This window comes from Rhineura floridana, chromosome 4 (genome assembly GCF_030035675.1).
Source record: "Rhineura floridana isolate rRhiFlo1 chromosome 4, rRhiFlo1.hap2, whole genome shotgun sequence".
Taxonomy (NCBI): domain Eukaryota; kingdom Metazoa; phylum Chordata; class Lepidosauria; order Squamata; family Rhineuridae; genus Rhineura; species Rhineura floridana.
In genome coordinates, this window is record NC_084483.1 from 123,229,694 (window position 1) to 123,252,567 (window position 22,874).

At 43.3% G+C, this 22,874-nt stretch overlaps 2 protein-coding genes across 2 annotated transcripts; both read right to left on the bottom strand.

The window, feature by feature from the left end:
• Positions 1 to 4,046: 4,046 nt before the first annotated feature.
• On the bottom strand, positions 4,047 to 5,039 carry LOC133384184 (proto-oncogene Mas-like). Its single transcript, XM_061626105.1, has one exon. The coding sequence runs from the start codon at positions 5,037 to 5,039 to the stop codon at positions 4,047 to 4,049; it is 993 nt and encodes a 330-aa protein (XP_061482089.1).
• A 16,170-nt stretch (positions 5,040 to 21,209) lies between these two features.
• On the bottom strand, positions 21,210 to 22,658 carry LOC133384430 (proto-oncogene Mas-like). Its single transcript, XM_061626367.1, has one exon. It carries the CDS (start codon positions 22,638 to 22,640, stop codon positions 21,669 to 21,671), a length of 972 nt encoding a protein of 323 aa, XP_061482351.1. The 5' UTR covers positions 22,641 to 22,658; the 3' UTR covers positions 21,210 to 21,668.
• Positions 22,659 to 22,874: the final 216 nt, after the last annotated feature.

The following is a 22,874-nucleotide window of genomic DNA, read 5'->3' on the forward strand; positions in this document are numbered from 1 at the left end:
TAGCAACCTATTGTAATCAGTCTGATTTTACATCAAACTGCAATTTCAGATTCAACCATGAATGCACCCAAAATAGAAACAGAACATTACCTCCAATTTGAAACACAAAAGGCTGTCTTCATCATCATATGGCACTGACCAATAAAAAGGCTTTGAAATTAATAAAAATAAATTTGACACAGTTTTCTAGGATGAATAATGAGGGAAATAAAATTTTCTAGAGTAGATTCTCTCTAGAAACAATAGTAACACAGGAAAGAAACGAAGTAAGAAGAACACCAACAAACATATAAAAATATAATTCTCCATCTTTGGAGATGGCAGGTATTGCCACCACTCACCGTATGCTTGGAGGCATGTTACCAAATTCTTCCAATCTACACAGGAAGTGGATTGGACTTTGAAAGACCTATCCCAATTGTATTTGCATTTTGACTCATTTGTAGGGCAGTCCAATATTTCAGAGAGGAGGTCAGGTCTCCTGCTCCCCTGATGCATTTACTATAGCTGCCCATTTCCCCTGCTTTTTAAAGTTTGATAGAAATATATGTGGGCTATAGGTACTGTTGTGAGTTTGGGGTTGGAATGGATGGTCCCTGTGAGTCCCCTTCCAGCCTCTGTTTTAGAATCCTGTGCCTTGGGGTGAGGGGCTGGCTCTGATGGGGTTTCTTTTGTTAAGCTAATAGAGTGGTCAGGTTGTTAATGGGCCTATTAGGTGCCCAGCAACTGGTAAATGGGCCAGGAAGATCCTTTTGTCATTGAAACTCTTCAGGAGAGCCTCCCCCCCCCCAGGACCTAGGAGAGGTTTGTGTTCTCATTGTGTGTTGAGAGTGTCTTGAGAAAGGCTGGGAACTGGAGGCAGGCAGAGAGGCTATCCCTCTGCACAATGGCTTTAGGATGCCTCCTGTAACACTGATGGAAACGCTGGATATTGGACTGCTGATGCCTTGAACCCCTCCATCCTAAGCTCAGGTTGGAATGCGTGTAAATAAATAATCCATATTTCATAAAGACACCACAGTCTCCACTGACCTTCTTCCCAAAAGAAAACCAAACCCTGGATGAGCGCAGGGACCCCTTAAATCTCACCTCTCTGAGATTGGGGAGGCATGCAACAGTACGTTCTTAAACTGCAAGGTTTTTTGCCTATTAGTGAATATATTTATTGGGCTTTTATTTCCTGCTAGGCAGATTTCTCTCTCTCTCCTGCCTCTGTTTATCTGCTTGCCTCCAAACAGTGGTGAAGGCCAGAGTGGCAGCAAAAGCAGGAGCAACAATTAACATGTGGGGGTCATGAAATTTTTTGAGGTTACAGAGGGATCCCATACTCATAAAGGTTGGGAACCACTGATCTAGGGGGCTTTATTTATAGCCAAAAAGACCTCTGAACCTGGGGGCAACTTTGCACCTGTGATTTTAATTGGCTATACCTGTGAGATATTTATCTTTACTTGGATCTCACACCTCTGTCTTTTGTTTATCCCTTTTGCTGGCTAATGTCCTTGAACTTTGCTGGCCTGAGAACACAGCTTTGAGGCTGAGTTCCCAGCCCTTGGTAGCATATGTGAAAACATCTTCCCTGATGAGCTCATTGGCATCTACTGTCTGTTTTGGCTAATTAAAGGCCTTTTCCCCAGCTTTTTGTACTGTTATGTTCAACATAGGCAGAGGGAGAGAACCTGCAAATTGAGCTTACTGGACTTAATAGAGCTTCTCAGACTCCTATAGTACACAAACAGGTCGAGAAAGAAAGAAATAAACCGATCTGGGTGACAGCAGGAGTATAGGACAGGGAAAAGGAGCATGCCACACTAAATTTCCTTGGTTACATTGAGATATCTTCCGGATTTATGTTCCAGTACACCTGGTGCCAGAGAAATTACAACGTTGGTGCTAGCTAGGCAAGCTTTCTTCATGAGAGCCTTCCACATTCAGAGGACTACCACAGAAAAATCCCATTCTCTCAATGCCATCCTCTAAACTTCTCTCAGAAGGGGTACACAGAGAAAGGCCTCAGAGGTTGATCTCAGGATCCAGGTAGGTTTGTATGGGGAAAGGTGGTCTGTGAAGTATTGTGGTCCTGAGCCATGCAAGCCTTTATTGGTCAAAATCAACACTCTGAATTGGGCTTGGAAACAAACTGGCAGTCAGTGCAGCACTCTACACTAGTTACAGTTTTCAAACCATCTTCAGAGGCATCCTAAGGTACAACACATTGGGGTAATTTAACCAATAGGTTACCAGGGCATCAATCACTGAAAGCAGGCTATCCACATCCAGACAGAGCTGTTCTGTGTTAGTTCACTACCTCCTCAACCCTTCCCAGAGTCTAGGAATTGATCAAACAGGCAGCCTATGTATCAGGCAGTTTATCCTTGCATTTCTCTATGTATGGGTGTGAAAGTTGGACAGTGAAAAAAGCGGGTAAGAGAAAAATCAACTCATTTGAAATGTGCTGGAGGAGAGCTTTGTGCATACCATGGACTGTGAAAAAGACAAATAATTGGGGGTTAGAACAAATTAAACCAGAACTGTCACTAAAAGCTAATATGATGAAACTGAGGTTATCATACTTTGGACACATCATGAGAAGACATTCACTAGAAAAGACAATAATGCTGGGGAAAACAGCAGGGAGTAGAAAAAGAGGAAGGCCAAACAAGAAATGGATTGATTTCATGAAGGAAGCCACAGACCTGAACTTACAAGATCTGAAGAGAGTGATTCATGACAGATGCTCTTGGAGGTCACTGATTCATAGGGTCGCCATAAGTCATAAGCGACTCGAAGGCACATAACAACAACAACAAATCCTTGCATTAGGCCTTCACCTGATTTTCATGCTCCATTTTCTAGGAATATGCTTCCTCCTCCACACAAATCTGCAATATGTGCATGGTGCTTTAATACACATGTGCAAGCATGTACTTGAACATACGTGATTCTTTTTAGGACCTTTAAAAAAAAGATGCAGTTGATGAGGCTGCAATTTAAGTGGATTGGGGAGAAGGGCCAGAGAGAGGGAACTTCTTAAATTATTTTCCTCTTCTATCTTTTCCTACTGCTTATACCCATACTGTGGGGAAGATACAAGTAGCCTTGTGACCATTACTGGCTGGCTGGGGAGGGGATGCGGCATGGGGAAAGTCATGACAGCCAGACAGAGAGGCCTGGATGGCTGCACTGAGACCCCATGCTTGAGGTTCCCCACCCCTGTGCTACTTAGTAGCTCTCTCCTAACATAATCCATCTGGGCAAAATCCATAGGTAATACAAAATATGTGGATTACGATGAGGGACACAGGCTGGTGGAACAGTGTGTCTAAGGATCTGTGGGTCAGAACAGGGTTTGGAGATACTGATCTCTTCTAACCAAAGGTAGCAAACTTGACACACCAGCCTTGAGAGAAAATGTCAGAGGCAAGTGACTGATGGAGAAATGATTTTCTCTCTGTTCCCCTCCTCTCCTCCCAGCATCATAAGTATACACAAAATACAGGTATATTATTTGTGCAATGATCTGTTTAATGATCTAGTCACTGACAAGATATTTTAATGAGAAATAAACCATTTACATCTAAAATAGCCACAAGTTCCTATGGTGCCTTTTCAATAAACATGATGTTATATATGGAAATCTTACCTTACAAGTCAAATCAAGCCCAACCACGTCTCTTCTGAAGTAAGTCCTGTTGAATCCAATGGGGCTTACTTCAGGTAAGTGGGTTAGGACTGCATCCCTAGTATTTTTTAGCAAAACAATGTGCAAAGTTGTCAATATTACCAGGGTCATTCTCCAATTATCTTTTTCATCTTATTTGATCATGCTTCTGCATTTCATAGACGTTTAATCCTGCAAAGCTATGCCCCTTTCCACAGTGATCATTTGAGGGGCCTGTCACCCCATCAAAAGCTGAAGATAACCTTGCTTATAGAGCATAGGTGAGTATAGTGGCCTACAAGTAACAAACAGTAAAATAGACTATCTGTAATATATTTATTCAGGAACCAGAAATGCGTCAGTATTCTTCCATTTATAACCCTTTTCAATTCATTTCTGAGGCCCAAGATACTTTCTGGTCTGCTTTTGGTTTATTTGTATTCTTTGCCATATGTTCCTTATCACTCAAAACTCTCTCAAGAAATTTATCAATGGGCTCCGTGTCCTTCGGTCTCTTCCAGCATCCAATGAAAAAATATACCAAAGGGTTGATGCTGCTCTTGATGGAATCAAACAACAGAGAAAGTAGATGTGGGATTGGTGCATCTAATGTTTGATCCCAATATGCTATTATATCAACAATTCTAATTGGAGAAGAAAAGATAAGAAACAGAACAACCATTACTGTGATGGTGATATCAAGCCTTGTCGGAGCGGTTTGTTTTGCTTTTCTCTGCATTCTGATAAAAAGAGCCAAAGCAGAGGTGATCATGATGGATAAGAAAATTAAAAAATTGACAATGATTTCAAATATAGTTGCAGCTTTGCAACTGGAAATACCTGCATTGTAAGATGAAAGGAATCTTGGATAACAGGCAATATATCCCACCACTGACACCAGGCATGACAAGGCCCACAAAATGGCACACACAGTTCCTGAGAGTTTATTTAGCTGGTGACATTCATACCACACTGGGAAGAAGAGAGACAGACACCTTTCAGCAGCAATAGCTGTTAAAAGGTAGATGCCAGAGTTGTATCCCAATAAATAAATATTCTCCATTATACGTGAAAACTTCAGATCGATATAAAGTGGTGTCAAAAATAAAATAAAAGCTATAATATAGTAGATATCTACTGTAAGATCAGCAATTGCCAAATTGAGGACATAAATTGAGACCCCAGTCCTCTTGATCCTGAAGCAGAGAAGCCAGAACACAATTCCATTCCCAACTAATCCCCAGATGCAGATTGGAACAGATAAGATGATTATTGTTTCCAAGAAATATCCTCTCTTTGTCCAATTCTCCAGTTGTGTATAATTGTTCTTGATTGTTATAGCAATTTGGGAAGACAAAGCAATTGCCTCTGCCATCATTACACTATCAATGTGTTCAGCAATTCTTCACAACCTGCCAAAAATCAAGCACAATTTGTCATTAGCAAGATGTTGGGATATAGGTAGAAAACCTTCAAGACCTTCAACCTGGCAGGCAAGATTTGTGTTACAATATTCCACTCCCATAAATTTTAGCTGGTAAAGCCCAAATTGGCATTTATTTTCTTCCCTTGGCTGGTTGCTCAGTACTGGGTTGTACAGGGGCTTTCAGCATTCATTGGGATGATTGGACATTACAGAATCTGGTGTAGTCTTTCACTGTTTCTATTGTAAGTCCCAGCAGGTGTCACCCATCCAGATATTCACCCTAGAAGATAATGTCCTCCAGAAGACCATGTCCTCCACCTTTACATGATTGAAGGATTTGGTGCCTATTTTCTCAGTGGAGACAGAAATTAGTTGTGTACTGGATTTTTGCAAAGGGCATCTATTAAAGATGAATAGGAAATAGTCAAACGGAAACATGTTGTAGCTACACAACCCTTCTGCAGGAAAATATTTTTTATCAAATATATCCATATGTAGAAAAGCATTCAAACAGGCTTGATTGCTTTCAACAGAGATGAGGATTATTGTTGACCCAGTTTTTACCAAGTCCTAGTGCTCACATCTCTAGCAATATTGGGTAATGAAATATAGTCTGCCTTACATTGGAAGTGGATTAGACAACATGCTCGTGTAGACTCATTGTGGAATGAGACCTTCTGTTTGTTAGGAATGAAGTGTATGACAGGAAATATGGGATATCTAGATGTAATTTTTTCTGGGATGTAAAGGAGTACCCCCTCATCCCATCTAATATATACCATCTCATGAGTCATTAAATAAACGTTTATCTTTTAATTCTGAAATTATATTTTCCACATTTCTGAAGTTATAGCATGGCCCACATTGTGGCTTTTCTACAATGCTCTTCAGTTTTTCTCCACTGTCTACAACATTGTTTTTTTTAACATAATATCCAGCCTGAAGAAGAGTCTTATAAAGATTGCTGATGATTTTGCAACTTTTTGGTTGGTCCTAATAATGATATTATCCTGTTTGTTTGTTTTTTAAAAATATTATTCTAATAGACTAACTTGGCTGCAAACTTTTTATAAATAGACAAATTAGTTTTATTTTTCTAGACTTTTCACTGTAAAATCATAAATTATCTCCTAAAAGTCCATTTTTCTTCCAACTTCACATTCAGAAGAAAATATAGGTAGGAAGCATTACTGTTCTTGCCCACAGTTTTAATGTGTGCTAGCATGCTGAATCTACTTTCAGCTTCTGCCGCTGCCACTAGCAGTGTACAAAAAAAATCTATACAGCTATGTACATATCAGTGAAAATTAGATGCTCCTTTCCAATTCATGCTCCTTTCCAAAAGGAAACATGAAGATTTTTAATTTTTATTTGCAGATGCAACATTTCCCAAGGAAAAGTCTTAGAAGATTATGTGAGATACCTACAAAACAGACATTTAAAAACGTTTATGATTTGTATTTATAGCCAGAAATGACAGAATAGTGTGTGTGTGTGTGTGTGTATACATGCATGTGCTAGACAGTTACATATCTTTTGGGTCTGAAATCAGCCGCACTGGCTCTCACTGTCCCCTGGATCAATGTCCCTGATTATAACTCTGCTTTGTCCCTCTCACCAGCTTTGTTCCAGAGAAGGGCCTGGGCCAGCAGCAGCACTCTTCAAAATGTTGCTTGTTCTGCTTTAACACTCTTCTGATGAACTCCAGAAAATCTCGCAAGAGCCGGACAGTAGGTACATAGATACAGGGAAATCGTTTCCATAAATATCTTCAAGCATGATCTATAATTTTGCCTAATTTCCCCTTCATAGCAATAGGGTTGAAGTCTATGCTGGGCCCCTGACAAAGGGCACTCCCCCCATTATTTGACCCTGGATACCACCATGACTTGTAAAAGTTGTGCTTAGTTTATCCATCACAACACTGTTAATGATGTTACATGATGATTCTACACAAAAGGTCATGCCCATTTTCCTTGACAAACTTTGGAGAGTATGCCAAATCCCAAATGTTTTACATAAAACTATTAAAAGAGCTACATTTAGTCCAGGATCTTGTTTTGTCACAGTGGACAGCCAGACATCTTCTGGAACTGACATTTTAATGATATATAACCGCTAAACAGGGAGATTACTAATCTCTAATACTATTGATAGATCCATCCTCCACAAATTTGTCTAATCCACTTTTAAAGCCATCTAAGCTAGTGTCTTATATAATATCTTGTGGCACTAAACGTCTGAATGTACTAACAATCAGTTTCAGTGGGTGACATGCCATCTGCCAAATCCCAGTATTACATGTGTGAGAGAAAAACCACTCTATCCACATCTTTCAGTTTGTGCAGCTAAATGGGTTTATTAGTACCAGGATTTGGCAACAGGATATATTCCTGCTAAGGGCCCAGTATCTAGAGTTCTACCACCCAACTTTAATGTGGAAATAAGGGCTCCAATTTGCGCCAGGGTGACTGGGGGCCACTGTAGTAAATCAGCCACCTGCGGAGAGGGGCAGGGCCCGCTGTTGACATTACGGGCCCTGTAGAGGCTACAAAAATGGTCTTGCCAAATAGAGGCAGGGATTTGACCCACTATTAGTTGTCTATAATCCTGCATCCCAATGGCCACCAGGTCCCAGAACTGACGCTCATTTCCGTCCATGATTGCTTGATCTAATTTTTGCCATTGTGTTCTCACATACAAGTCCTTTTTCTTTTTTAACAAAGATTTGTACGCGGTTCGGAGGTACACCAGGCGGTCGTGGGTAAACAACCCTGGGTTTCTTATTGCCTTCCGGGCATATTTTACCAGGTGTCTCTTGGCAACCCTACATTCCTGGTGGAACCATCTGTTGCCCCAACACCATTGGTTCTTAGATTGCTTGTCCTGGATCAACATAGGTCTCAGAAGAGAGATCATGTGCTGATAGGGCTTAAGGACGTCTGTCTCAGTGTCCAAAATTTCTTGCCTGGCAGAAAGTAGTGCTACACTGTCCAGAAGCTGTGTAGTGGACGAATGTAGAGCTGTAGACCAGTGCACTCTCTGATCAGCTATTTGAATTCCCTCTAACTTTTCAGAAGGGGGGGAGGGGAGAGCATGGTGCAGACTCAACCGAGTCAACAGAGGGAAATGGTCGCTTTCAGTTCTATCGACAACCTCAAATTCTCCCGCTTCTGGCATCAATGCACAGGATACAAACATATAATCAATCACGCTGGCTCCTCTATTAGTAGAATATGTAAAAACTCCTTTGGTCACGTCGACCGAGGAGCCGTGCAGACATTCCAGTTGATGTTGTTGTGTAAGGTCTCCTAATCTTCGACCTTGTTTGTTGGACTTAAGGTCCTGGGAGACCCTAACAAGGGGGGAAGCAGTGATATCAGGTCCATGGTTCGAAGTAAGACCCTCCACCAGCTCCAAGCCCCCCATTCTGGTGTTAAAATCACTACATATAATCAGTCTAGAGCCTGGGAACTGGGACTCCAATAAGGTTATATATTCCGATAGTTGGTCCCATACGCTTCCCACCTCAACCCTCTTTGCGATGACTGGGGGGAAATAAACATTTAAAATGATAAGAGATCCCATGACCATCCCTTCTAGTCTCAAACCCTGAATCCACTGTTCGTATTTAGCTTATGTATCTCGGCCGGCAAGTCAACAGAAATAAGAATGCTGAGACCACCACTAGCCCGGCCTTTAGGTTTAAGTTTAACTGCCGGGGTAGAAAAGGCTTGGAAGCAGCTAAGGCTCAATATTTTATCAGGAGGGATCCATGTTTCCTGAAGGCATATGATCTTAAAACCTTTAAAAAAGGAACTCAGGTTGTCCTCCCTAAGTTTACTATCCCAGCCCATTATGTTTCATGAGAGGACTGTAAATTGTCATTCTGGGAGTATTACATCCGCTACTTCCGAGGGGCATACACAGCCATTAGCTGAGGAGTGTAAAGGCAGCCGAGGGAACGCGGGCAAGCCAGGGCCCTGGTGAACCCTTTCTTGGGTACCACGGGGAGTTGTTACTCCCTCTCTCACAACGAGAGTGTGTATGATGTTCTGACAGGCAGGAGCCTTTGTATCCAGAGTATGTTCAATAATTCCCCTATATAAAAACATATGTAAAACAATGAAAACTATAAAACAATAAGCAGCTGCAAGTTAGAAAATAAATACTACCATCATGGTTAATCTCTGGTTTTCTTTTCAACCTTGTTTGGCCATTATTCTACTCTTCCCAGAAGTTTAATACAGTACTGGAAAAAATGTGAACCACTTCGCTGAGATGATGTGTTCCTAGGTAACAAATGGAATGTGAGAATCTTATGACCTCACAGCAACTGTTATCCACGTTGTGGCAGCATTCACAATGTCATCAATCTAGAACAGGGCCTTTTTCAGTCTCTGAGAGGCCCGGAGTAAAATTTTCATTTGCGGGGCCCCTGGTTTTCCCTGTATGGTGTGTCAATGTAATTTCTCCTCCTCAACTATTTTTTTAAAAATACAATATTTTAAAACAACAACAACTATATTTCACACCAGAAGCAGTATGTTAAGATTTTTTGCCTCTAAAATTTACACATACACATGGCTGTCTGCAGGAGAGGCAAGGGGGTCATTCTTTCACTCCTCCTTCCCCAGATGAAATGTAATATCCAGATTCCCAGCTTTCAATTTTCTTTTTATAAGCATAAGTTTCAAGCATTTGTTGAACTTGAGATATAAGGCAAAATGCGCCGGCACTATTCTCATTTTTTTTGTGGGAAAGAAACCAGCCTGCTGCCAGTTTGCAGTGTTGTAGTTAATGAAGGAAGTCATAGCAATGACTGACATTTAGGAAAGCAGATCTAGCCAAGTAGACAAAGGGAAGGCTAGAATTAAGTACCCATTATCTAGATTCTTGGTTTGTTTTCAAAGTCTGTTCAGTTAATGCCAGTGCAGATAACATCCATCATTATAATACCCATATTGCAGGGGGCGGGGCTGCGACTGAGAGGGTGTGGGTTAGGCCAGCCTTGCAAAATACCCCAGTGTTTTTACATCCATTTTTCTGAAGAGAGGAGGGAGGTAGTGTATGACAACCTTAAAGAGTAGGTGACAAAGAGACCAAATCACAGAAACCCAATTAACAAAAAACAGAGGTGATTATTGATATAAACATATACAAAGATGTGAAAGCATACAGTTTACAAATACAAACATTTGCTTACTTAATGGCATCTTGCATAATTTGTTTTTGCTCTCATAGAGTATATCAGTAATCACCGCTGGTTTTGTTCATTGGATTCCTGTGGTTTGGTCTCTTTGTCGCCTATATTTAGGGACCCGCTCCTCTGCTTTCCTGCAACCCTGTAGAGTAGTCCAGTGTTGTTAATCTGACATTTTGGGTGGTTGTCATTTTGGGGATGGAGAAGCAGTGGAGATGGAACTGTAAAGCTGATTGTAGCAGTTGTATAATTAATTAAGGGCTGGAAGAGGGATTTCAGTAGTAGGTGGGGAAATGTCTGGATTCCAGGACCAACTGTCAGAAGACTTTCCACTCACTGTGGAAATCCTCAGTTTTCTCCTCACTCCCTTCACCCCTCCATTCCTTAATTACACGACTGCCACTGAGAATCAACAGAGGGGTAGACCTGGAATACAAGTTTCTCAGAGGCCAGGACTACCTAAGCATTGCCACTGCTCAGTTCACCAGATCTATCAGAAATAGAGACCTATTATCTGATGCTAGTTATGTTTGTTTGTTTATTTATTTGGAGTATTTACTTTGCCCCTCTTCTAAAAAAAAAAATCCTGTGGATGCCCATGCACACATACACAATACTGAATTCACCTGCATATTCTCTGAAGTAAGTCCTATTGATTTTGATGAGGTTAATTTAGATGATATTTATTTTTATGTAACAGGCATTAACCCACCATCTCTTTTAAAGGCACACATTTACAGAAGGAGTGGCTTGCTCACAGGCTGGGTGGATAGTTGAACTGTATATACACCTTTAAAATAGTAAAAATTCTAATGGGTAAATCAATAGCTCTTTACGGGGTCCCCAACTTTTTGGAGCCCGTTTGGAATTTCGAGAAACTGCTGCTGTAGGCACTCCACAAAATGGCGGGGGAGGACAGGGGAGAAAACAGTTAGTCAAGAAATGGGTGCCATAGGGTATGAAGCATCAGAGTGTTTAGTACTACTACACCAAAGCATCCATTTCATAGTAGCCAAACTGATGGGGTTAAAAGACATATATCTTGCCCACATACTTTAGTAAATGTCATTGGTAGGGTATATGAACCCCAAAGCACAAAGCCACTCCTTTGAATCCACAGTGTTCTGTTCTCATAAAACAGCCACTTCACAGAAGGCAAGCCAATAAATTTCCCAAATAACCTCTAATCGAATGAAAACTTTGTTATTGTTGTTACTACTATTGAATGTATATCCCACCTTTCCTCCAAGGAGCTCAAGGTAGCATACAAACATGGCTCTTCCCCTCCCAATTTTATTCTCACAACAACCCTGTGAGGTAGGTTAGGCTGAGAAACAGTGACTGGCCCAAGGTCACCCAGTAAGCTTCATGACCAAGCAGGGGATTTGAACCCTGGTCTCCCAGGTCGCAGGCCGACCCTATAATCATTACACCACACCATGAGCATATCCTTTCTCTCCTATGACCCCTCTTCCCAGATCCTCCTCTTCATTCTCGCCTCACCTGCACCAGGTCCTGCCTCCTCCATTTTTCCTCCTCCCCCAGCTTTCTTCTTCCACAGATGCACAGATTCAGCTGTTCATTTACTTTCTTCTCTAAATCCACATGCTCACCTGCTGGTAGTGTCCTAAAAGACCTTCTCACTCTCACTCTCACTCTCACTGATGGGAGTGTCTAATTAGAACTCTTACTCTTTTCTCTGCTTGTGGGAACAGTTCTAATTGCCCTTTTTCATTTCTCTGTTGCAGTTCTTTCCACTTTTCCGAGTCTATTGGCCAGTCAGAACCTGGGAGAGAGGGGAATAAAAGCCTGAAGGGTACCCTGGTAGGTGTGTCTGTGGCTGAATTGGAGTGCTGCTAGTAGCAATGTATTTCAACTTGCATACACTAATATAAAGTGTGCATAAAGTGCACATAAAATAACATACAAAAATGAATTATTTTAGGGGAAATTGCTTTGCAAAAATGTGCATATTAGGCATACAAATTGCATACCATGGCTCTCCCAGACAGAGTTATAATTCCCACAGGAGCCACTTTTACTGCCCATCCTTGCTAATGGAAGCAACGATCCCTAGCACGTTGAATCTGTTCCCGCCTGAGGTGGTGAATGAGGCGGAGGGAAATTCCAACACTCACGACCGTGTACAACCCTTATTGAGAGACGAGTATTCCACCTCGACTTCTATCCCTAAACATCTTTTAGCAAATGGTTGCATCTCCTTTGCAAAGGATCTGGATGTTATTACTCCTGACTGACAACTACCGCTCTTGTCCTGGAACATCATGGGCTGGACCAACAAATCCCTGGACACGGACTTAGATTCCTTTTTTCATGAATTCAAGGTCGTATGCCTACGAGAGACCTGGTTAACCCAAGCCAACCCTCTGTGTATTAACGGCTTTAGAACCTTCTCCTCTCCTGATAATTTCGTGCGTGCTCACCTAGTGGCACTGCGTGCTTCTTATAAGCTATTGCTAAAAAGGAAAAAGGGCCAGTATGCCAGATCCCAATGGCAGCAATTAGCTCAGGCGACTATAGATAAAAAGGAGTGCCTGTTCTGGGAAACAGTGGCTAAGGGATTGCGAACGATAAGACCCCTTAGCCCGAATCAGTTTCCTGCAGAACTTTGGCAGGCGCAATTCAGCAAACTTTACGCATCCCCTAATGGAACCCTTGGGGTCTCCTTCCATTCCCTGAAGCCTTTTTTACCTGAGTGTCCCACAGTTACAGCAAATCAGATCAAAGCACTTATATCCACCTTAAGAGTTGGTAAAGCGCCCGGGGAGGATATGCTGCCCCCCGAACTTTTTAAAAACTTTCCTGATTGGTGGGTGCCTATTCTAGCCAGGCTGTTCACTCAACTGAACAACACTGGCATTTTCCCAGAGGGCTGGAAACAGAGTGTTGTTGTTCCAATCTATAAGAAAGGGGACAGGCAAGACCCAAATAATTATCGCCCGATCAGCCTACTCGACACTGCCACCAAACTGTATTCTAAATACCTTTTAATGAAACTAGAAGAGTGGGAAATGGCCAGTAACATCATTTTCCCCGAACAAGCAGGTTTTCTTAAAGGGCAAAGTACGGTAGACCACTGCCTAACTCTTTATGTGATTGCAAGGCAATGTATGTCAGGCCCCACGAAACATTTGTATGCCGCATTCATAGATTTGGTGGCGGCGTTCGACTCCATCGACAGATCAGCGCTGTTGTCTACGTTAGCTAACACGGACATTGACAGACAGCTTTTATTTCTTATCAGGGAATTGTATACTGAAAATGAAGCAAGAGTGCGGGTGGGTCTCATGGGCTCACTATCAGATCCCATTGTCTCTAATAAGGGAGTAAAACAGGGATGCCTGCTGGCTCCTTTTCTTTTTAACTTCTATCTCAATAACATAGTCACTGAATTAATGGGTCCAGAATTTTTTCCCCCTGCAGTTGGGAGCAGGAAAGTTTTGATACTTTTGTACGCAGACGATATGCTTCTACTCTCCATTACACATAATGGTCTAAAGAGATTACTCCTGAAATGTAGTGCCTTTTGCACAAAAGAAAAATCACAGATCAACTATGCCAAAACTAAAGTTATGGTCTTTGGTAAAAGGCACCGCAAATTTCTCTGGTCAATGGAAGGCCAGCCAATCGAACAATGCCGTTCTTTTAAGTACTTGGGCATATTTTTTCAGGACAACCTCTCGTAGAAAAAACATATTGATTTCATCAAAGCTATTGCTCTGAGAACATGCGGAGCTATCCTTAGCTTCTATAGGTCAACAGGAGGCAATCTCATCCCCCCAGCACTGAAAATCTATCATAGCAAAGTTATATCGCAGATTTTGTATGGAGCCTCAGTTTGGGGTTGGGATGGTCCTCTCTTAGGTAACCTTGAGGTTGTTCAAAACAGCTTCTCTAAAAAACTCCTGCGCCTGCTGGTAGATACCCTGGCGGCATTAATGCGCGCTGAGTTGGGCATCCCCCCCATCAGCGCCCACATCCATGGCGCACTGCTTAACTTTTGGGAGTCAATTAAAAATTCTCATTCCAAGACCATACTGAAACTATGCGGTGAGTTAGCCTCTAGAGAAAGGTTTTGGGGGGATAGGATTTCTGGCATATACCACCTGTACCACATTTCACCACCTATTTCAGTTGCATACGATAGAATAAGGTTGAAAGAAATAATCTAAATTTCTGAGCGATTTGCTGATGGGGGAAAGACCATTGCAGGATATTATTGTCTCTCTTCTGGCAGACAAAGACCCCATGGTTACATATAGGGTTGCTCTTTTTGCCTGTGCGACGCAAAAGATCTGGGCGGCACAGGCAGCCCAATGACAGAGTAATCTATAGGGAGGTTTTAAGCCAACTATTCTGTATAATTCATGAAATATATTGCATGTTTTTAATCTTTGTTTTATAAGATCAGTTACTGTACAAGTACTGTACAAGTTGCAATGGCCTATGGCTAGGCAATAAAGTTTGACTGACTGACTGACTGACAGAAATTGCATACCAAAATTGTATGTTAGAAATCTGCACTAAAATGCTGATGAAGTTTGTTGTAGCTATGTGCCTTCAAGTCGATTACGACTTATGGCAACCTTATGAATCAGTGACCTCAGAAAGCATCTGTCATGAACCTCCCTGTTCAGATCTTGTAAGTTCAGGTCTGTGGCTTCCTTTATGGAATCAATCCATCTCTTGTTTGGCTTTCCTCTTTTTCTACTCCCTTCTGTTTTCCCCAGCATTATTGTCTTTTCTAGTGAATCATGTCTTCTCATGACGTGTCCAAAGTATGATAAGTTGGAGGAGAGCTTGTGCTTACCATACACCACGAAAAAGACAAATAATTGGGTGTTAGAACAAATTATATCAGAACTGTCACTATAAGCTAAAATGATGAAACTGAGGTTATCATAGTTGCTCTACTTCACATATTCACAGAAATAGAAACGAAAGAAAATGATTTCCTATAAGAAACTTTACTAAAATTGCAAAGTAAATCAGACATATTTAAAGTGACCATCTGAACTATATCAACTGTCTTAATAATGTTGCTTCCTCCCTGCTAAAACAAGATCAGCACAGCACATGTCTTCTTTCTATTATTTGGGCTGATTGCAGGTGTTGCCACCACTCACCATATGCTCAGAGGCACATGTTACCAAATTCTTGCAAGCTACACAGCAAGTGGATTGGACTGTGAAAGACCAACCCAAATTGCGTTTGCATTCTGACAAATTTGTAGGGCAGTCCAATATCTCAGAGAGGAGTTCAGGTGTCCTGCTCCCCTGGTGCATTCACTAGAGCTGCCCAATTTCCCTTCTTTTTAAAGTTTGATAGAAATATCTGTGGGCTATAGGTACGTTCTTAAACCACAAGGTTTTTTGCCTATTAGTGAATTTCCCTGCTTTTTAATCCTGGAGGTAAGAAATGGGATCCTGTGCAAGTTTGCTGAGAATGGATTGATCATTTGCATCCTTATTGAGTTCAGTGGGATTTACTCCCCTGCAATCATGCCTAGGATAGGTGAAACTGACCACAGGGGATGAGGGGAGGAAACACAAGGGGAGGACTGGGATGGGAGCAGGCAGGAGGGGGAGGGGAGAAGGACAGGTTTAATCATTTGCATGTTTATTGAATTCAGTGCGATTTACTCCCGTGCAATCATGCTTAGGATAGGTAAAACTGACCAGGGGGGGAGGGAGGGAAGGCTGGAGTGGGCAGGGGAGGAGGAAGGACGACGGGAGGGGAGGAGGAAGGTAGAGAAGAGGGGAAGGAGGGGAAAAAGCAGGTCTGATCATTTGCATGCTTATTGAGTTCAATGGGATTTACTCCTATGCAATCATGCTTAGGATAGGAAAAACTGACCATGGGGGAGGAGGAGGGGAAGGGGGAAGGACCGTATTGGAGGGGGCAAAGGAAGGGAGAGGGTAGGGCAGGTTTGATCATTTGCAGGCTTATAGAGTTCAGTGGTATTTACTTCTGTGCAATCATGCTTAAGATAGGTAAAACTGACCATGGGGAGGAGGAAGGGGAGGGGGAGGAGGGGGAAGGGGAAGGAGGGGATTGGAAGGGGTTGGGGATGGGGAGGGAAGGGCAAAGGAAGGGGGAGGGAAGAGGGAAGAGGGAGGGAATAGGAGGGAGGAGAAGGGGGTGGGTTTGATTGTTCACATATTTTTTGAGTTCAATGGGATTTATTTCTGTGCAATCATGTTTGAAAATGGAAATGGACTGCCTTCAAGTCAATCCTGACTTACTGTCCTGTTCAGAGTGGGATTCACAAGGCTGAGACGCAGGTACAATTAAATCTTGTTTTATTAAAGTAATGGATACATCAAAAGCAGTGCGCTTCATAGAAACCTCTAAGCTAGCTCACTAGAATTCCCTAACTGCACTCTAGACATGCTCTGCAACGTGTGAAGAAAGTTGACTCAGCAGCTCAACCCAGAGAGCTGCAGTCTTAAGTAGGGAAAGTTTTAGATCGTAATCTCTGACTCTTTCACAAGTCCTGCCTCTGTCCTGTCCACTTCTCGCAGTGTCGAGAATGGGGTGACGGGGGGCGTGCTTCCAACGGCTCATCCGAAAAAAAGTCTCTTTAGCAACTGGCTCGAGGTCATGGGGCGGTGACGCGCTTGAAGCATCCCGAAAGCTGCTTGGTAAAGGGGGAGTCAACGCACCCTCTGAAACTTCTTCAAAACGGCTCATCCAACTTGTCTGGGGGTGGCGCGCCCCAGGCATCAAATCAATGGTGCAATCGTAGGGCCGGGGAGGAGGGAGCTGCTCTCCTTTTTGTCGAATACATCCCGAAACTCCCTATACTTGGTGGGTAAAGTTGTTTCCTCTGGGGAAAGCACTCCTGCCAACATCTCCAGTTCCTCCACAGGCTGGCAGTGTTGATGACAGTATTTGGAGGCAAAGGCCACCACTGCTTCATCCCAGAAGATCATGGGGCTGTGCTGGACCAACCAAAGCATTCCCAGCACCACCGGGAAATGAGGCAAGGACTCCACATAGAATGACAGGCCTTCCCAATGCCCAGGGACTTTCATCTCTAACTTCTCCATTGCCCTGGTCACACCACCTGACTTCAAGGGTCGCCCGTCTATGGTTTTCACTGCCAGCAGCTGAATCAGTTCTCAGGTGGGAATGGCATATTGCCGCGCCAATTCCCTGTCCATGAAACAAGAGGGTGCTCCGCTGTCAATCATAGCCTTGGCCGGGAAGCTCTGGCCCAAGGGCAGGGTGATTCAAATGGGTAACAGGAGGGCACCTTGGGATGGAAGCAGTCGTGGCGGAGGCTCAGTGTCTGTATGACCCGCCAACTCTCTGGCCTCTATGAGAGCTTGGGATGTGAAGTTTTCTGGCAGCTGGGGTTTTCCGGCCTTGGCTAAACAGTTTCGGGCTAGATGTCCTGACTTCCCGCAGTACAGACACAGTCCTTCCCTCCGGCGCCTCTCCCTCTCTTCCTCTGTTAAACGTGGTCTGGCCTCTCCAATCTGCATGGGCTCATCTCCCGACCAAGCTGAGGCACCCACACTGAGCAGCACACGCAGGGAAGAGGGGCTGCTGCATGTGCCCGAGAGGGTTCCATCCGCCATTCCAGCTTCCTCTCTTCCAGGCAGCTGTCTATTTGCAAACTCAGTTGGATCAGGCCCCTCAGGGTGTCTGGTGGCGTGGAGCACGCCAGTTCATCCAAAACTTCCGAACTCAGTCCATTTCAGTAGAAATACATCAAGGCTGGGTCGTTGTAATCCGTTTCTTGAGATAGAACGTGAAAGGCACTGGTATACCCCCCCACTGAGCCTCTTCCCTGTCTTAGGGTTTCCAGTTTGTGGGCCACCGTCTCCTTCCTCTGTGGATCCCGGAACATCTCTGCCATCGCATCCTTAAAGGCAACAAATTGTCACAGTACCGGGTCACTGCGAATCAAATACGGGGTGGCCCACTTGGCCGCCTCTCCTTCCAGGAGGCTAATGATGGACGCTTGGCGCACCTGAATGTACACTCACATTGGGCTAGAAACATGGCAAACTGTTCGCTCTGACCCCTGTAACGAACGGGGAGCCCCACTGGGACCGGGGATTTGACTGGGACCGGTGCTGCCCTGGCCGGCGCTGCTTGGACTTGGGCAATCAAGGTTCAGAGATTCTGGTTCTCGGCTTGCAGGGCTTGAGTGGTCACTCGGAGGTTCTGGAGCTCGGCGTACAAGGTTTCCAGGGTTATCTGTATTCCCCTGCTGCTCCGTTATGGTCCATGTCATCTGTCATAGGAACAGAGTCGAGAAGGGATTGTGGCTGAGTCAAACTGTCCTGTTCAGAGCAGGATTCACGAGGCTGAGACACAGGTGCAATTAAATCTTGTTTTATTAAAGTAATGGATACATCAAAAGCAGTGCACTTCATAGAAACCTCTAAGCTAGCTCACTAGAATTCCCTAACTGCACTCTAGACATGCTCTGCAACGTGTGAAGAAAGTTGACTCAGCAGCTCAACCCAGAGAGCTGCAGTCTTAAGTAGGGAAAGTTTTAGATCGTAATCTCTGACTCCTTCGCAAGTCCTGCCTCTGTCCTGTCCACTTCTCGCGGCGTCGAGAGCAGGGTGACTGGGGGCATGCTTCCAACGGCTCATCCGAAAGAACAGTCTCCTTAGCAACTGGCTCGAGGTCATGGGGCGGTGACGTGTTTGAAGCATCCCGAAAGCCACTTGGTAAAGGGGAAGTTAATGCGCCCTCTGAAACATCTTCCAACGGCTCATCCAACTTGTCTGGGGGCGGCGCACTCTCCTCTTCGGAGACCATGCCATCCGTGGGAACTGGCCCGGACTCAACCTCACTCCCCCTCCCAAGGTCTTGCTGAGACTCAACAACTCCTGGGTCTTCTGCGCCTTCTGACAGCTGGGAAACCTGAAACTCATGTCTTCCCCCTCCCTGGCCCTCGTGGGGGAGCGGAGGCTCAACACTTATGTTGACCCTATGAATAGGGTTTTCATGGTAAATGGTATTCAGAGGGGGTTTACCATTGCCTTCCTCTGAGCCTGAGAGGCAGTGACTGGCCCAAGGTCACCCAGTGAGCTTCATGGTTGTGTGGGGATTCGAAGCCTGGTCTCCCAGGTCATAATCCAACACTGACCTGGGGGAGGGGCAGGGAGGGGAGGGGGAGGAGATTGGGTGGGTAGGTACTGGGCAGAAGGGAAGCCCCTTTACTTTATTTATTTATTTATTAATTATTTGATTTATGTCCTGCCCTTCCTCCCAGCAGTAGCCCAGGGCTGCAAACAGATACAATAAAAACACTTTAAAACATCATAAAAAGACCTTAAAATACATTAAACCAAACAACATTAAAAACATTTTAAAAAAAGCTTTAAAAAAATCTTTTTTAAAAAAAAGGTTTAAAAACATTATTAAAGAAAACATATTAACAGCAATTCTAACACAGACGCAGACTGGGATAGGTCTCAACTTAAAAGGCTTGTTAAAAGAGGAAAAGTCTTCAAAAGGCGCCAAAAAGATAGCAAAGAGCAAAAGGAAATTGTGAACAGTATCATTGCTTTTCAGCGTTTCCCCCACATTTTTATTCTACAGCAGGCACATGTAGCCTCCCACCCAAATTTAAACCAAAGCTGTCCCTGGCCACATCCACAACAGGCCTTCATTTCACTTTGGACAGTCATGGCTTCTCTCAAAGAATCCTGGGAAGTATGGTTAGTGAAGGGGGCTGAGAGTTGCTAGGAGATTCCTTGTTCCCCTCACAGACCTTCAATCAGAGTGGCTGACTGTTAAACCAGTCTGGCCACTGAAGCTCTCTCAGGGGAATAGGAGTCTCCTCTCAGCACCCTTCGCAAACTACACTTCCCGGGATTCTCCGAGGGAAGCCATGACTGTCTCACATGAAATCAAAGTCTGGTGTGGGTGTGGCCCCCTGATTAGGCAAGCCCAGCAGCTGTGAGGCTTTTAGAACACTGACAGTTGGTTCTTACTGAGCATGCCCGCCCTTATCATTGGCCCCAGCCAAAATTTCTTAAATTAATTAAAAATCAGCCAGGCATTTTTTTAACGTTTAAACTGCAGAAGATGAAGGCCAGAGTATGGGGCAAGGTCAGAATTAGGATTACAGGTATTCTGTGAACATGACTGATTTGTAATTGCAACAGATTATGAGAACTAAGAGAAAAAAGTCCAAAAGGGCACTGGGGTTTTTTTCTGTCTTTTTAGACTTTGAACTCTCGATTCTCTCTGACTGTTTTGTGTATCGCCATGAAAATTGACAGGGTTGTTAAGCAAGCGTTTCTGAGTTCAGGACTATACGTTTTGTAAGGTTTTGTTTTTAAATGAGCTTATGGGAAGCATCAGAATGGCATAGAGGTATTTTCAATTTAACATTGCGGAATGTGAAAAATCCACGGTGGCTATAGTATACAGCCACTCTCGTGGCTGTATAATAAGGTGTTTTAGCTGCACAATGGAACTTCCCCATGCTCTCTTCTCCCTGCCTGCTCCCTAAATCTGTTCTGAGGGTTCCCCCAGCCACCCTTAATTCCTTTCTGATTAAAGCAAATGCTTTCAAAGGTAACACTTCTAAGATCAGCTCACTGCAAAAGGGAATTTGTTTTAGTAAATTTCAAAGGAAGTAGAATACAGGTAATTCAATGATAACTAATGACAAAGCAAGAACAGGATAGAGTAAATAGGCTTTCTCAATGCATATGATCTACAGATTCTCTAGAGCAGGGGTGGGCCACCTGTGGCCCTCCAGATGTTGGACTACAACTCCTGTCGTCCTTGACCATTGGCCATGCTGGCTGGAGCTGATGGCAGTCAGGAGCCTAACAACTTCTGGATTGCTACTGCTTTCTCATTCCTGCTATATAATTTCTGCTGGTGAGAACTTTGCTAATAAAAGTCCATACTAGCTGCAGGTTATTTTAACTTATATTTTATTGGCCAAGCTGTACTTGTACATTAATGGATACCTATGCACAAATGTGTTATCTGGGTCATTTGCTGGCCCTCTGCCTCTGTCATCAAGATTGACTTCCCTTCTTCCAAATACTTGCTGATGAACCACCTCGAGAAGAAGCCAATTCAGTTCTGCCCCAGGAAGGTTCATGTAGTCTTACCCTTCTACCTTCCTCCCATCAGCCAACTATCTGTCCTTTCCTCATCCTCTGTTACCTGACAAGACAAGAGTGGCTAAGGACCAGAGAGACCTGAAGGTGAGGTAAGCATTCGCATCAGAGCCTAGATGGGTTATTAAAAGTAAAGAAGGATATATAATCTGTCTGTAATACATTTATTCTGGAGCAAGGAATGCTGACCAGTATTCTCGTGTGTATACTTCTTTTACAATATTCCTCTCTATATAATCCTTTTTATTTTGTACCAGAGGCCCAGGTTATACGAGTATTTCCTCCATCTATTGTAGCATTTCCATCATCCAACAAAGCTCTCTCAAGATACGTCTGGATGGCATTCTCGCCAGCCACTTTTTCCTTTGTATATCCAACAAAGAGATATACAAAAGGGTTCGCACTGCTATCTATGGAATCAAGAAAATGAAGAATGAGAAAGAGCACTGGTACATGTATGCTTGGAACCCAATGAGCTAAGATGTCAATGATCCTTACTGAAGCAGCAAATAAAACAAACAGAAGAACTGTGGCCACAATGGTGATGTCCAGCTTTGCCACAGGGATTTGCTGTGATGTCCTCAGCATTCTGATAAAAAGGATCAAAGTGGAAAATACCATGATGGGAAGACAAACCAGGAGGTTGAAAATCACTCGGAACAGTTTTGAAGGCTCACAGCCAAGTTTACCTTCAGTGAGCGATGAATCATATTGTAGATAGCAGGCAAAATATAACACCAGTGACATCAGGCCAGACAGACCCCACAAAATAATGCACATAAATTCTGAAAGAAGCTTTGGCCGGCTATGTTGATACCAAACTGGGAAAAAGACCATGAGATACCTTTCAGCAGCGATAGCTGTTAGCAGATAGGTGCTGGCATTGAATCCAAATGCATGCACCAGTTCTATTATATGTAAATAGTATAAGCTGATCGGAACTGCTTTCAAAAATAAAATAAAAGCTGTAATATAGTAGAACAGTACGGTAAGATCAGCAATTGCCATGTTCAGGAAATACACAGTGAAGTTAGTTTTCCTAATCCTCCACCCAAGAAACCAGAGGACAATTCCATTTCCAAGTAATCCTAAAGTGCAGATTGGGATAGTTATCATCATAATTGTTTTTTGCACATAGTATCCAGTCTCCAGCTGTCCCTCAGGTTTTGTGGCTCCACCAACAGTGTGGAAAGACAAAGAGTATGACTCTGCCATCTTGAGACTGTTAATGTAGTAAGGAATTCTTCTCAACCTGCCAAAAATCAAACACAATTTTTCATTATTATGGTGTTGTGAAGTTGTGATAGAGGTAGGAGACCTCCAAGAGGATCATCTGTCAAGCAAGAATGTTTATATTATAATAGTCCATCCCACACCTTTTGGCTGGGAAAGACTAACAGAATTGCCCCCTCCCATAGCTGGCTTCTATGTACTGGACTGTATGCCTTC